This window comes from Oncorhynchus gorbuscha, linkage group LG06 (genome assembly GCF_021184085.1).
Source record: "Oncorhynchus gorbuscha isolate QuinsamMale2020 ecotype Even-year linkage group LG06, OgorEven_v1.0, whole genome shotgun sequence".
Taxonomy (NCBI): Eukaryota; Metazoa; Chordata; class Actinopteri; order Salmoniformes; family Salmonidae; genus Oncorhynchus; species Oncorhynchus gorbuscha.
In genome coordinates this window covers 61,573,111-61,589,511 of record NC_060178.1, presented here as the reverse complement: position 1 = coordinate 61,589,511, position 16,401 = coordinate 61,573,111, and the positions used below count along the sequence as shown (strand labels likewise).

Below are 16,401 nucleotides of genomic sequence, written 5' to 3'. Positions count from 1 at the left end.
TAAAAATCATCACTCCTCGGTTGCAACACTCACTACCGAGTTCCAAACAGCCTCAGGAAGCGACGTCAGCCTAATAACTGTTCGTCGGGAGCGTCATGAAATGGGTTTCAATGACAGAGCAGCCACACACAAGCCTAAGATCGGCAAGCGTCGGCTGGAGTGGTGTAAAGCTTGCCGCCATTGGAGTCTGGAGCAATGGAAAAGCCTTCTCTGGAGTGATGAATCACGCTTCACCATCTGGCAGTCCAACAGACGAATCTGGGTTTGGCGGATGCCAGGAGAACAATACCTGCCCCAATGCATAGTGCCAACTGTAAAGTTTGGTGGAGGACGATTAATGTTCTAGGACTGTTTTTCATGGGTCGGGCTACACCCCTTAGTTCCAGTGAAGAGAAATCTTAACGCTACAGCATACAATGACAATCTACACGATTCTGTGCTTCCAACTTTGTGGAAGCATGACAATGCCCCCGTGCAAAATGCGAGGTCCACACAGAAATGGTTTGTCGAGATCAGTGTGGAAGAACTTGACTGGCCTGTACAGAGCCCTGACCTCAACCCCATCGGACACCTTTGGAATGAACTGGAACGTCGACCGCGAGCCAGGCCTAATCACCCAACATCAGTGCCCGACCTCACTAATACTTGTGGTTGAATGGAAGCAAGTCCCCGCAGCAATTTTCCAACATCTAGTGAAAAGCCTTCCCAGAAGAGTGAAGGCTGTTATAGCAGCAAAGGGGGGACCAACTCCATTTGGTCATGTAGTGTATGTCTACACAGTTAATTTGGTCAGATCAGTCATATTCTGATCAAAACAGCTGTATGCAAAGCAGACACTGTCTGTCAATATTGGAAATGCCAGACCAAATATATGCCAGTCACACATGTTTAGATTATAGGCCCTAAACATCTAAATGTAATCAAAGTAATTGGGAACAGCCATTCCAGGGACAACAATGGCATGAGATTTTAGTGACAGTGGTCGTCTAGCAGCAGTAAAGAGATGTATTACCAATGCAGCATAAGCAGTTTATCATTATGAAACTGCATAATATGATCCTATATCTTATAATAGGATCTTCATATAACAAAATGTGTTGCCACCATCACCAGCACACGCCCCTGCGGACAATGGCAAACAAACACAAAAATGCACTCAAGAGATGTCACAGCTAAACGATCCTTTAGAGATTGTTAAAATGTTGTGAGTGCAGCTGTGTGTGCGTGTGTGTGTGCGCGTGCGACCACTTTCTCCTGCACGGACACTGCAGAGAAGCTGATACAAAAGGGTCTAAATGAAGCAGACCTTAAGATGTCCACTGTCCACGTTTGTCTGTCACTCACCTGATGAAAGGCAAGCCTAAGTTAGTTCGCAAGCAGTCTTTCTCCAACCGGGACTTCCCTCCTGACATATAATCCTGCTCAGAGGTGCTGCTGAGCCCCTTTCCTGTGGGGACCAGGGTGTTCTCAGAGCATGTGGGGTCAGACACACTGGGGAGCTCTGGATGGGCCAGGGGGGCAAAACTCAGCTCGATAATATGACGAGCACTCTCACAAATTTGGCTTTGGATCTTAGGGGTGAGGGTGGGCAGGTCAAAAGTGAATATGGGTGGGCCGCTGGAGGTCAAGAGGTCAACGCTGTCCAGGCTGCTGTAGGAGGTGCCCTTGGCTCGGTGAGACTCCATGATCCTTTCGAAGTGGCGGCTGAAGGAGTCCAGGCTATCCACTGAGGTCCTGCGAGGGCTAGTCACTGAGATGGAGGACTTCAGGGTTGACTGGGCATCCGATATGTGGTCCAGGGGACAACTACAGGAAGACACCATGTAGAATGTATTAGGAACACATGAGGTATATATCTACTATATTTGTGTCTCTATAAATGCTTTACATACTGACTACAGGGTATGGTGTGTCTGAGCTGCAGTGAATATCTCACCCCTTCAGCAGCAGACTGTACACCTGATTGTCCTCCTGGGTGGCATGCTGTCTCTTCCTATCCCCCTGCATCCTCACACTGGCCCAGCTCACCACCTCCTCCTCTTCCTCCTCCAGCTCGTCCTCCTCCAGCTCGTCCTCCTCTCCGTCAGTGCGTACTATGGTACTGGCGCTGGAGGCAGAGGTGCCGAGCACACTGCGGTTACTCCCAAAGGCGGAGTCCACCTCCTCCTGCTCTCTCTCGGCCTCAGCCAATATCACCTCATCTAGGTCTGTTTCCCTATAGCATTTCAGGGGCACAGCATCTAAGTCCGTCTCAGCGTAGTTGATGTCTCTCCGGATGATGCCCGTCTTGGGCGAGAAGCCAACCACAGTGACCGGGGGCGGAGTCACCAAATCCACCACCTGCTGGACATCGTGATAGGATAAACTCTGACTCTCATCATCCCATCCCCTCCAGTGACCTGTGGGCTTCAGGAGCAGGGAGGAGGTGGGCACGGGAGACTCACTGGAGGTCCCACTTGGGGGGGCTTGAGAGGAGTCTGGGATATCAAAAGAGACAAACAGAGCATGTAAAAGTGAGTAGGAATAATATAGAACAATTAGCCTGTTCTAAAGCTCAGTAGTCATTTTGAGATTGTATTCCATTATGATTGAGTATTGAGTGGACTGACTACGGTAATAACATTCAACTTAGTAAAATGACCTGTTCTAAAAAACATGCAAATGTAATAAAATGACCTGTTCTAAATGTATAGATTGTTATTACGGTGGTATTGTTTATGGTCATTCACTGTTTTGGGACCTATAACAGACTGTCTGGGATGAACTGAGTACTATAACATAATAGGGAAGGATGGAAAATGAATGAGAGAGATGCAGAGATATAGAAAATGTCATCGAAATCAAGGGAACAGATTCTCTAAAGTCCAAATACTTAACAGGAAACAGATTAGCTGTGTATGAGGCTGAGATGTCTAGACTCAAAACTATCAATAAAGGTAAACAAAGAAAGTGTTTGTTTGAGAAGGAAGAGAGTCCGACTTTAATAAGGACAGAGCTGATGCCAGGCCATGATGGCGCTAAAGCCAAAGCTAGCTAGAGCTAATTGGATTACAAGAGTATTGTGAAAATAGCTGCTTGTTTACGAGAAGGGGCTGACGAACTAGGAAGTCCGAAATGGAGGAGGAAGAGTAAGACAGTGAGGCAAATCCTGCATCCATAACCAAGTGGGAAGGTAGTAATTCCCAGTTGGATGCATTTACGTGTTTTGAACTAGTTTGAGAAACGCTGATTGGCTAATGGCCAACAAGCTGCGCCAACCACAAACTAAAAGAACAGCTTTCATGTACACTGAGTGCACAAAACATTAGGAACACCTTCCGACTATTGAGTTGCACCCCTTTTGCCCTCAGAACAGTTACAATTTGTCAGGGCATGGACTACAAGTTGTTGAAAGTATTCCACATGGATGCTGGCCCATGTTGACTCCAATGCTTCCCATAGTTGTGTCAAGTTGGCTGGATGTCCTTTGTTTCCCACTACTAATAACCAGTTGGAGTGATGTTCAAGTAGATTTTTCCCCGTAGTAAAACTCAGCAAAAGATCATTCGTAAAAATCCAAATAACTTCACAGATATTCATTGTAAAGGGTTTAAACACTGAACAAACATGGGAAACAATGAACCATAAACAATTAATGAACATGCACCTATGGAACGGTCGTTAATACACTAACAGAGTACAGACGGTAGGCAATTAAGGTCACAGTTATGAAAACATAGGACACTAAAGAGGCCTTTCTACTGACTCTGAAAACCACCAAAGGAAAAATGCCCAGAGTCCCTGCTAATCTGCGTTGAAGTGCCTTATGCATGCTGCAAGGAGGCATGAGCAATGCAGACGTGGCCGGGCAATAAAATCGCAATGTCCGTACTGTGAGACGCCTAAGACAGCGCCACAGGGAGACAGGACGGACAGCTGATCGTCCTCGCAGTGGCAGACCACGTGTAACACCTGCACAGGATCAGTACATCCGAACATCACACCTGCGGGACAGGATGGCAACAACAACTGCCTGAGTTACACCAGGAACGCACAATCCCTCCATCAGTGCTCAGACTGTCCGCAATAGGCTGAGAGAGGCTGGACTGTGGTCTTGTAGGCCTGCTGCAAGGCAGGTCCTCACCAGACATCACCGGCAACAACGTCGCCTATGGGCACAAACCAGAGTCGCGGTTTTGTCTCACCGGGGGTGAAGGTCGGATTTGTGTTTATCATCAAAGGAATGAGCGTTACACCGAGGCCTGTACTCTGGAGCGGGATCGATTTGGAGGAGGAGGGTCCGTCATGGTTTGGGTCGGGAACTTGCAGGTGCCTTGGTGGAAGTGTGGGGTAACATCTCACAGCAAGAACTGGCAAATCTGGTGCAGTCCATGAGGAAGAGATGCACTGCAGTACTTAATGCAGCTGGTGGCCACACCAGATACTGACTGTTACTTTTTTTATGATGATCCCCCGTTTGTTCCGGGACAAATTATTCAATTTCTGTTAGTCACAGGTCTGTGGACACTGTTCAGTTTATGTCTCAGTTGTTGAATCTTGTTATGATCATACAAATATTTACAGATGTTAAGTTTGCTGAAAATAAATGCAGGTGACAGTGAGAGGATGTTTCTTTTTTTGCTGAGCTTATATGGTAAATACCACCTTCCCACTTGGCTATGATCGCAGCATTAGACCTCTTTCAGGACCACCCACCTTTAGAATCATGGCTGTCCTCTATGGGCTGTCCAAACAGGAACTCCCATTTGGCACGGGCAATCTTCTGGGAGTGCAAGGATGGGCCCAGCACAGAGGATCCGCTTTCCGACTACAACACAACAGACAATGAGAATGATTGAGTAGGTGATACATAAGGTATAACGTACACTTGTAAACAGTCGCACACACACACACACACACACACACACACACACACACACACACACACACACACACACACACACACACACACACACACACACACACACACACACACACACACACACACACACACACACACACACACACACACACACACACACACACACACACACACACCTGCATCCCAGATGCTGTCTCTTCAGTGTCATTGCTCTTCTGGCTGGACTGGCTAGATGTCTCTGGAGAGAGACAGTCCCTCTCTGGCTGAGTGCTCTCCCCCAGACTGCCTGTCACTCCACTGGAGCTTTGGGAGGACCCCAGTGCCCCACTATGGTCCTGGGTCTCCCCCCTCTGTTCCCTGTTTACTCCATGTTTATACCCCTGATGCCCCAACACAGCTGCACCATTCCTTCTCTGCTGCAGTTCCTCCTTGGTCACCACATACACTTCATCACCATCAGCAGTCGGACTCTCACTATAGGACTCCTCCCTGTCCGCAACGGACCCATTCTCCCTCCACTTCTGCATCCTGGAGCTCCAGCTCTCTGGCGGCTCCATGTCAAGTCCTATAATCAGGCGCCTGCTGCTCTCCGGGTTGTCCCTCGGACTCCCTCTGTCGAAGCAGGTGTCATACGGTCTCCTCTCCAGGCTGGGGGAGCCTCGGTCTCCCATGTACTGCGGGGGCTGGTGGCGGTGCAGGGTGGGGCTGTCTTTCGTCAGCAGCTCAGCTTTCTGCAGCCGTGGGTCTATGATAGGAGTGTGGGATGCTACCACCAGGTGCAGCGTAGCTGGCATAGCAGGGGAGGAGGTTCCCTTCTGCAGTAGGAGGGGGGAAGCTTGCCCCTGTCCTTGACCTGGTCTAGACTCTCTGGAGTGGGGTCCAGCTCTAAGAAACTCCTTGTCTGTCAACCTATGGTCCTGTAAGTGTGTGTGAGTGTTAGCTTCAGGGTGGGGCTGTGCTGGAGAACCCTGTCCCTGGAGGGTGGCGTAGGGTTGAGACTCCCTGGAGATGTTACCAGACTTGGGGCTCTCTGACCTGGTGGAGTTAGCCTGTGACAGAGTGGGGGAGGGAGTCCCCCTGTCCATGAAGATAGTGGACAGCTTGGTTGCGTCCTCCGCCAGCTTACGGGCCATGTGAGGGCTAGTGGCTGGGGAGTTACTTCTTCTGTCACTCGTCTGGTTCAATCCCTCTCCCAGCTTGCTGTCATTTGACTGACCTGACTGTTTGGAGTTGACCTTGTTTGGTAAACAGGGGCTATCGCTAGGAGTGCGGTGGCGTGTGTGGCTGCTAGCCCTCTGGTCGCAAGAGGTTGGGGTGCTGGTAATCATGCTTGCTGGTATTTCATGCTGAATTGCAGTGGGCCTGCCTGCAGGTAATGGTGGGCGAAACTTGGAAGACAACCTTGGGCTCTCGTCCCCAAACTTGCAGGCCAACCTGGGGCTGTGGTCCCCACATTTTGAGGACAGCCTGGGGCTCTCGTCCCCTAGCCACAGCCTGTGGTTCTGGACACCATGGTGGCAGCTAACCCTGGAAGGGGACATGGTGAAGTTGTAGTAGGACTGCCTGGCTTGAACAGAGAGCTGGTGAGAAGCTGGGCTTCTGGGGAGGCCATTCAAACCACGGTTACGGTCAGAGTCTATGAGGTGTGCATTGATTGGCAGCGTTTTGGCACCCCTAGGCAGGACCGGGGACCCACCCCAGGACTGGCAGCGGGGCTGCTGTTGGTAGTACCGAGGCAGGATGGGGCTTCTGTCTGGGCTGTAGGCCGCCAGTCTGCGCCTCAGTTCCGGGGAGCCAAATTCCTCCATGGCCCTGTAGGTGGCCTCTCTGGCCACAGTGTCCAGAGTGGCCCTGCGGAGGCAGGGGGAGCTCCTGGGGGACCTGCCGGAGGTGGGACAGGACAGTTTGGGGCTGGAGCTACCCGAGCTATCCGACCACACAGGGTCACTGAGCCTCTTCCTAAGGTGGTCAGGCATATACCCCTCCTCCACACCTCTACTGAAAGGGTTCTCAGGTACACTTGGGCACACAGCACTGTGGGGCCTGTCCACAGACTTAATGCTGGCTTTCTCTATGTAACTAAAGCTGACCACAGAGCACTTGCCCTCGTCTCCCACACCAGAGCCATTGTAGGACCTGCGCCCACTGGTTGGAGTCGAGGGGGACGTTATTCTCCCAGAGGAGGCAGGGGATTGGGGCACCCTCCTGTGGTAGTGCTCAATGTCTGAGGAGCGGGCGAGCACCAGACTGTCATGCTGCGGCCCATTGGGTGCTGGCTGGAGATTGGAGAGCAGCTGACCAATCCCCTCATAAGGCAGACGCTGCTCGTGGTGTGTGGGCGGTCCGGAGTTGTCCGGTAGGTCCAGCTGGAAACTGACAGATTGTCTGGAGGAGGACTTGGAGGTGAGGCTGGGACTGCTGCCCCCATCTTTATGCAACACCCCTGGGGACATGGAGGCTGGGCTGGGGGTGGAGGTGGATGGGCAAGTGCAGGTACAGGTAGAGGTGGAGGTAGAGTGTCTGGGGGTGCACTGGGACTGAGGTAGGATGTCAGGTCCTTGGAGCACTAGTGGGTGCATCCCCTCCACATCACCTTCCAGCTCCTTCCCTGGGACAGACCTCACCTCCACATACAGGTGCAGGATTTTGCCTGACTTAGACATGGTCCCCACACTGGCCTCAGTGGAGCCTTCTGTCTAATTTTTGTATTTTTTTTGGTCTTTGACAGTACTAGTGCTCTTATCCTAAACCTCCTAACCCCAAATGAAACAAAATGGGTCCATTTGGTGAGGATTAGTAAGCTGGAGGATGATCGGCAGGCCTCTTTGCCATGCTGCAATGCTCAGCTTCTTTTCAGTCTGCCAAAGATAAAGAAAAAAAGAGTCAATAATATATTAGGACCATTTATAAGAAAGACAATATAACAAACAAACAAACTGACACAGAAGGATATTCAGAATCCATGGTTGAATGTGTGTGTGTGCGTGTGCGTGTGCGTGTGTGTGTGTGTGTGTGTGTGTGTGTGTGTGTGTGTGTGTGTGTGTGTGTGTGTGTGTGTGTGTGTGTGTGTGTGTGTGTGTGTGTGTGTGTGTGTGTGTGTGTGTGTGTGTGTGTGTGTGTGTGTGTGTGTGTGTGTGTGTGTGTATTTTTTGTTTGTGTGTGTTCACCTAAGTTTGTCTCGGAGGAGCCGCATGTGTGTTATGTTCTACAAAAAACCTCTGATCTGCTCATTTGCATAACCTGGGAGGTGAGTCGGTCATGCCATTGTCTACCAGAATCACCGCATGACTCCATGGTCTCGGTGCTTTCCCCTGACCCCCTGGGCAGGTGACTGTAGGCAATACAGACATCAGAAACAGCTACTCCCAGTCATTTTGGGTGAGGCTCAAGGTTGGTACCTCTGAACCTACTATCATGGTTAGCAGGGTCAGGTCCTGTTGTATCGTTACCAACCAGTGGAGCACAATTGTGAATAAAGCAATGCTGGAGAAAGTGCATGCATAGAGTACGCACGTCCTGTAACTGATTCATTGATTAAAAACTCATCAACCACAGCCCTGTCAACACTTAACACATACAGTCGTGGCTAAAAGTTTTGAGAATAACACAAATATTAATTTTCACAAAGTCTGCTGCCTCAGTTTGTATGATGGCAATTTGCATATACTCCAGGATGTTATGAAGAGTGATCAGATGAATTGCAATTAATTGCAAAAGTTCCCCTTCGCCAAATTCCCTTTCCCTCATTTCCACTGCATTTCAGCCCTGCCACAAAAGGACCAGCTGACATCACGTCAGTGATTCTCTCGTTAACACAGGTGTGAGTGTTGACGAGGACAAGGCTGGAGAGCACTCCGTCATGCTGATTGAGTTCGAATGACAGACTGGAAGCGGTCCTTCTGTAGCTCAGTTGGTAGAGCATGGCGCTTGTAACGCCAGGGTAGTGGGTTCGATCCCCGGGACCACCCATACGTAGAATGTATGCACACATGACTGTAAGTCGCTTTGGATAAAAGCGTCTGCTAAATGGCATATATTATATATATATTATTCAAAAGGAGGGTGGTGCTTGGAATCATTGTTCTTCCTCTGTCAACCACAAAAAAGGGCTTCACAGGCAAGGATATTGCTGCCAGTAAGATTGCACCTAAATCAACCATTTATCGGATCATCAAGAACTTCAATTGTTGTGAAGAAGGCTTCAGGGTGCCAAAGAAAGTCCAGCAAGCACCAGGACCGTCTCCTGAAGTTGATACAGCTGCGGTATCGCGGCAACACCAGTACAGAGCTTGCTCAGGAATGGCAGCAGGCAGGTGTGAGTGCATCTGCATGCACAGTGAGGCAAAGACTTTTGGAGGATGGCCTGGTGTCAAGAAGGGCAGTGTCGTGCCTTTACTATCATTAACTGAAGACTCATAGTTTTTATCAAAGATTCTCTGTAATTAGTATTACACGATCAACTGATTAATCATGTAACTAATTAAACTAGGAAGTCGGGACACCAAGGAAAAATATTCAGATTACAAAGTTATCATTTCCTAAAATAACTTTTCAGATATTTTATCTGATCAATTAGTCTTCGAATCAATTAATTATTTACTTTACCTCACGTTAGTGAGTTGTTGATTATCTGCACGAACCAAGTCTTCACTATGAGTCCTCCATACATCAATTGTCTTAAATCATGTATTTATTACTAACTAAGTAATTCACAGAAATGCATAAACAAACAAACAAACAAACAAGGTAAATGTGGTTACATGAAATGATAGGAGAATGTGCCCTAGTGGGCTAAACCGGCATGGCGGCTTGTTAGACTCAAGGGGAAGTGGGGGTCGAGTAAGAAGTCACTACAGAGTGATAATTATAACAATTGAAATGCTAATCCTTTACACATGAACGCTCACTCATTCGGGAACAATTGCAATCAATATATATATATTTACGCTCAGTGTGCCGTCTTGATAGCTGGTGAAAAGTTGGTGTCTTTTGTAGAATTGTCCGTCTCTCTCCCTCTCTCTCTTGGTTGGGGTTAGAGGGGATAGTTCAGAGTGACATTCATTATAGATGGATGTTTCGGCGGTTGTCGTTCTTCGCGTTCAATGATACAGAATTCCTAGCTGCAGACTAGTAATTAATATCGAAGCCTTGTTCTTATTCTGTCGGTATCGATAGTCTAAGAGTTTAACCACGTGGTATGGTTAAAAGATTCATCAATGGTCTACAACCTTTGTCTCCTCCTAATGGAGAAAAGCATGGTCTGCAACCTTTAGCCATCTCGTAATTGAGCTTGGTCTGCTGATCAAAAACCCGAGTGGGGGTTTTATTCGGAAGGGCCGAAAAGGGCTGTCCCAGGATGTCTGACCCTAACTGGGCTCAGGGGTGGTCCTCTGATTTAGTTCAATGAGGAGATCCTCAGGAATTTACAACGTCTCTCTGACCACAGCAACCTAGTTGAAGGAGGCAAGGGGGAGGCAGGGAGAGGGGGATGAGGCCAACGTCATGACAGCAGCAAAGAAGCCACTTCTCTCCAGGAAAAACATCAGGGACAGACTGATATTCTGCAAAAGGTACAGGGATTGGACTGCTGAGCACTGGGGTAAAGTCATTTTCTCTGATGAGTCCCCTTTCCGATTGTTTGGGGCATCTGGAAAAAAGCCTGTCCGGAGAAGACAAGGTGAGCACTACCATCAGTCCTGTGTCATGCCAACAGTAAAGCATCCTGAGACCAGCCATGTGTGGGGTTGCTTCTCAGCCAAGGGAGTGGGCTCACTCGCAATTTTGCCTAAGAACACAGCCATGAATAAAAAAATGGTACCAACACATCCTCCGAGGGCAACTTCTCCCAACCATCCAGGAACAGTTTGGCGACGAACAATGCCTTTCCGGCATGATGGAGCACCTTGTCATAAGGCAAAAGTGATAACTAAGTGGCCCGGGGAACAAAACATCAATATTTTGGGGCCATGGCCAGGAAACTCCTCAGACCTTAATCCCATTGAGAACTTGTGGTCAATCCTCAGGAGGTGGGTGGACAAACAAAAACCCACAAATTCTGACAAACTCCAAGTATTGATCATGCAAGAATGGGTCAGGATGTGGCCCAAAAGTTAATTGACAGCAGAGATCTTGAAAAAGAAGGGTCAACACTGCACGTATTGACTCTTTGCATCAACTTCATGTAATTGTCAATAAAAGCCTTTGACACTTATGAAATGCATGTAATTACACTTCAATATTCCATAGTAACATCTGACAAAAATATCTAATGACACTGAAGCAGCAACCTTGGTGTGTGTCATTCTCTAAACCTTTGGCCACGACTGTACAGTACATCACCTTTTTCCCCCACACAAACATTTACATCTCACTATTCCCTGGCTAACTGTTCAAATGCCGACCTAAACAACATTTCCATATCCTTAAAAGAGAGACCAAAACAGCTATTAGATATGGTAACACAAGGCGATCACTAGTCTCAGCAGAAGCCAGAGATAGGCTGTTCTAGAGACACCCTGGTCCTACAAAGCAAGGCGTCCTTGGCTGTCAATCTGACTGGCATGGACTTCCACGTGTGCTTTCTATTCCTGCTATTAAATAGCCATGGCGAAGCAGCTTGAGTGTCTGCGGAGGTAGGTAAGAGAAGTGTTCTGGTGTTCTCAGCTCTGTTAGGTGTTCTGGGAGTCATTTGTTGTTACCAGAGAATCCTCAACTACAGAGAACAGTCGGACTCCTCTCAAAATAGTACACCAGAAGAGTGAAACCTGAAAATGTCTTGCCAAAAATAGTAATGTATCATAGTATCATAAGCTCCTGGCTGTAAACAATTTGTTATCATACAGTACAGGTCTTGCTTGGATGGTTGGATCTGTAATGGACTCCACAAATGTGTCTGATTGCTAATTGGAAACAGACCTGTCTGTTGGATTAACCAAAGCTTTTTTCAAAGGTGAGGGATCCTTGAACTTGGAGGCTCAGAATGAACCAAAACAAGAGACAAGGCAGGCAGACAAGTTACTGTGGTTACGCAACACATTCAATGTTTTTTTATTAGCAATCCAAATTTGTAGTGTCTGTCAAGTTCACACTCACACCATGTCCTCAGTCTGGAAAGCCCCAACCACTGCCACTGCCAGCACCCTGCTCTAATATTAGCTCTTACCGGACAAATTGTTGTCAGTCTGATCCTCACACATCACGTACAGACACTCAGAGACACCTGTAATTATAGTGTAGCAGGTAGTTACCAAGGCCAGATAATGGTAATTAAGGCAAAGTAATTAATAGTTTGAAAATATTATTATGCTTTTTTTTTGTCTTGAAATGTGATCACTAAAGATAAACAATCATCTCCCATGTCATCAGTGTCTCACACATCTGTGTATGTACTAGAGGTCGACCGATTAATCGGAAGGGCCGATTCAGTATTGTTGTAATTGTCATTTTTACAAATAAATAAATACATTTTTTTTAAATCAGCCGATTAAATCTGTATCTGCTTTTTTGGTCCTCCAATAATCGGTATCAGCGGTGAAAAATCATAATCGGTCGACCTCTAGTATGTACGCCTTCGAAATGCCCTTTGGGAAATAGTGTCATGAGCCAAATCATCCCAGACCCTAAATAAATCTCTCACACACACGCACATGCACACGCACACACACACGATGCAGGGGCTGATCATGACTATCCGAAAACCCAGGAAAAAGCAGGGTTGTGTCATGACTCTCCTGGGAAAGTGCCAGGCATGGAAGAGGGCAGTCACACATATACGCCTCACACACCCATAACTGCACAGTCACTGCAGAGACACACTAACGCACAGGGAAGGGAGGGATCCTGTCCAGTAGTTGTAAACAAGTATATCATCTAACGTACCCTTGGCCTGTACTGTGTCCAACAACCTTTATAAAGAGAAGGGAAAAATATTTATTAGTGATTCAACACAGCAGCCTCTGGTCTCACACTGTAGAAAATGTAATGAAATGTCAAGGTGACAGCAGATTGTAAATTACACAGAGAGATCCACATTGACGCACAATCTCGTACAAACACGTACTCCGATAGGGGCGTTCTGAGAAGATGTCTGTGACAAATGCATGGCCTTTGTGATTACGAACCTGTTGAATTGACTGCAGTTAGGCTACATGACCATCTTACTAATCATATTCCCCAGCACCATTTACCCTCATCTTTTGGCCTGAGCCTCCCTGTGCAGTTTCATTTTTAGCCCTGTACAGTAGGTATAATAAAGTATTCACCCACCCGTGGATATTTTTCACATTTTGAACACGATACAGAGTGGGATTGAAATTGACTTCAAAAAATGTTTTGTGTGATTGAGCCACACAAAATACTCCATAAAGTCAGAGAGAACAGTCTTGTGGGGAATCCTGAACATGCAACCAAACGTAGCAGGGGTCATACACTAACCTGAGGACAGTTTCACTCTCTGAACAACAGCACAGAGGGGGCTGCATTTCAGAAAAGCAGGTAGAGCCCTCCACAGTGCCATAATATTAAACTACAGTATGTACCATAAGTATTCACCCCCTTGGACTTTTTTTCACATTTTATGCATTACAAAGTGGGATTGAAATAGCTTGATCTGCACAAAATACTGTATAATGTCAAAGTGAAAAGAAAATTCTAGGAAAAAAATGAATCAACAAAAATATAGTCGTGGCATAATATTTCTCTTTGTTTAGGCAAGCCTAAATTAGTTCTGGAGTACAATTCTGCTTAACAAATGACATATAAATGACATGGACTCACTTGGTGTAAAATAATATGGGTTGACATTATTGAATGGCTACCCCTTCATCTTTCACCCATACTGTACATCTGTAAGGTCCCTCAGTCAAGCAGATTCAACAAAACATACCAGGGAGCTTTTTGAAAGCATCATAAAGAAGAGAATTGATTAGTAGATGGTAACAATAACACATCAGACATTTAATATATTTTTAAGTATAGTTGCAACCCCCCCCCCCATGTCTCTGATCACTACTTTGTTTCCTCCAACCCTACTCACTCAATCCTATCCTCTCTTCTTTCTGCTAAGTCCTTCTCCCTGCAGTCTCCTGACTGTCTATTTGACCCTACTCTTCTCCCTTTCTTTGACTCTCACAGTCCCCTTTCCTTCCAGCTGGCCCAACCTTCCCCTCCTGCTCCGTGGCCTAGTGTCTCACTGCATGCTAACAGAACAGGGCTGCGGGCAGCTAAGTGGAAATGGAGGAAAAATAAACTTCCGGAGGATCTATCATGCTTTCGCTCCCTCCTCTCTACCTCTGTACCGGCTGCTAAAGCCGCTTTAAATATATATATATATTTTTTAAATATTTATTATTTGTTTGACTCTATATACAAAATGTATACGTATTAACAAAATCCACTTTCTATCACTCAAAATGTCAAGCTTCTGCCTCCAACCCTGGGAAACTCCTTCCATTTCAATATTATCGCTTGCACAGTGCTCCTTGGGATGTTTAAAGCTTGGGAAATATGTTTGTATCCAAATCCGGCTTTAAACTTCTTCACAACAGTATCTCGGACCTGCCTGCTTACGTCATTGAATACAAAGTAGTCTGGCAGGAGTCAGACGTGAACAAGTGAAGGAAAGGCCACTCTAGGCCACTGTATAAATAGTTAATTGGGCCCGTATGAAGTGGAATAAATCCAGGGCCCAGTTTTTCAAGAGTTATCCATCTGGATTTGACACTATTACTGAGGACATCAACCAGACTGCTGGAGACTATTACAACCATGAGACAGAACTATTATTTTATGGCTTTAAAAAATATATATATCACAGACATCAATCTCCCCTGGTGACCAGGTGGAGGAGAATTTGAGGGAGATTTTCTTAATTAAATTTTTTTTAAATTAAAAAACACTTGCTCCTAAATCATAACGCCTCAAAAATCATGTCTGGTTGTTTTGGTTTTTCACAGACTAGCAACTAAGTAAACAATAAAATTTTAAAAAACACATCTGTCAATTCTAGTCAATTAAAAAAAAACAGTAGACACAAAAGTATTTGTAAAACAAAGAGACCAATAGACATTCATATTAATAACATCACACAGCCACATGCTGAACTGGTTGTTGAAACAGGCACACTGCGTAGAGTACAACCTCATAATAGCACACTCAAGGATCAACACGTGTCCCCCCCTTCTCTTCCTTCTTTCTCACACACCCTGATGAGCAGGGCAGTTAGGCAGACTTTTTCTGTACTCAACCTAATAGGATTCCACCCCCACCTCCTCCATTGCTGTTCAAATCTAATAAAATGTTATTTTTCACATGCTCCATAAACAAACAGGTGTAGACTAACAGTAAGTAAGCATTTCCCTGTCAGTCTACACCGGTTGTTTACGAAGCATGTGATGAATAATTTGACTTGACTTGATGTGTTCAATCCACAGGCACACATACACTGCACACAGAGTCCCACTATAACATCAATCTCTCTTACCTCAGACTCCTCCCCATCTTACTAACAGCATCCCCTGAGTGGCAGTAACTAAGGCTGGGACTGACTCCTTCCTCCCTCTCTCCTTTCTCCTCTTCATCACCTCTAAACTCACAGTGGCTGTCCGCTTTGCCAGCTCATCCATACTGGATTTACGCCTCCCACACTACTCAGTGTGTGCTCCTCCCTCCCACCCTCCCTCCTCTTCCTCCTCCTCCTCTAGACTCCCTAAGTCCAATGGAGCGCTGTCTTCCACCTCCTGCTACTCATGGTGCTTTGTCCCTCCATCCAGGAAGAGTTCTCGACCAATCAGATCCCTTGATCCAGTGCCGTCTTACCAGCCCAACGGCTAGTGGTGTGAAGTAGTTTGTTTAGCACTACCAGATGGCCGAAGATAGTGCAGCTTATAGTTCCTGTGGAGGTAACAAGGTCAGACAGGACTGGCGCGCCAGGATAAAGAGACTAATTTGAAGAGGCTAATTTGAGTCGTAGAGTCCGGGGTAAAAGTTGTGATCCTCTGAGGAACTACAAAGATAGACAAATCCGGGGCGTCAAGTTCACACGCTCACCCTCGGACAGTGTTTTTCTATCCCTCTGATAACCCTACTAGCAGTCGCTCTAGGTATCAACACTGACTGGCTGGCTGTAGCATGGTCTCTACCTCACCAGGAGGTTCTGGACTTGTATGTAATACAATTGTATGTAATACATTCTGTCAATCACGTTTGATGACAGATAAACAGCAGAGCAGAGACCATGTAAGTTATTATGCGCTCACTGCCACATGGAAGTGACAGCTTAACAAATGGCACCCCACTGTATTGTGCCAGTCCTACCCCTCCCAGCCTGCCACCCCGCCTCACTCTCTATCTTCTGTGGCTTGGCTGCGATCAGAAGTGAATATCCACATAACTTCCCCAGTCAATCTTCTCCTGGCTGGTGTCTGATCCTTCCAGACAAGAACGAGGGGAAAGGAAATGCAGACCTCTCTGGATTGGTCTTTCCAGACAGACAGCTTAACCCGACAACGCAAAATCCAAAATCAAGACTGATCTTCAGAGAC

General features: G+C 46.7%; 1 protein-coding gene across 1 annotated transcript in view; it reads right to left on the bottom strand.

The window, feature by feature from the left end:
• Positions 1-15,476, bottom strand: part of LOC124038196 (PH and SEC7 domain-containing protein 1-like) — a 54,726-nt gene extending 39,250 nt beyond the window's left edge. Inside the window, exons 1-5 of the mRNA XM_046353741.1 lie at positions 15,342-15,476; positions 5,038-7,719; positions 4,696-4,807; positions 1,937-2,477; positions 1,345-1,806 (exon numbers count right to left, since the gene is read on the bottom strand). Of these exons, the coding sequence (XP_046209697.1) occupies positions 1,345-1,806; positions 1,937-2,477; positions 4,696-4,807; positions 5,038-7,524 (3,602 nt within the window). The 5' untranslated portion in view covers positions 7,525-7,719; positions 15,342-15,476. The remainder of the gene's footprint in view (positions 1-1,344; positions 1,807-1,936; positions 2,478-4,695; positions 4,808-5,037; positions 7,720-15,341) is intronic.
• Between the last annotated feature and the right edge of the window lie 925 nt (positions 15,477-16,401).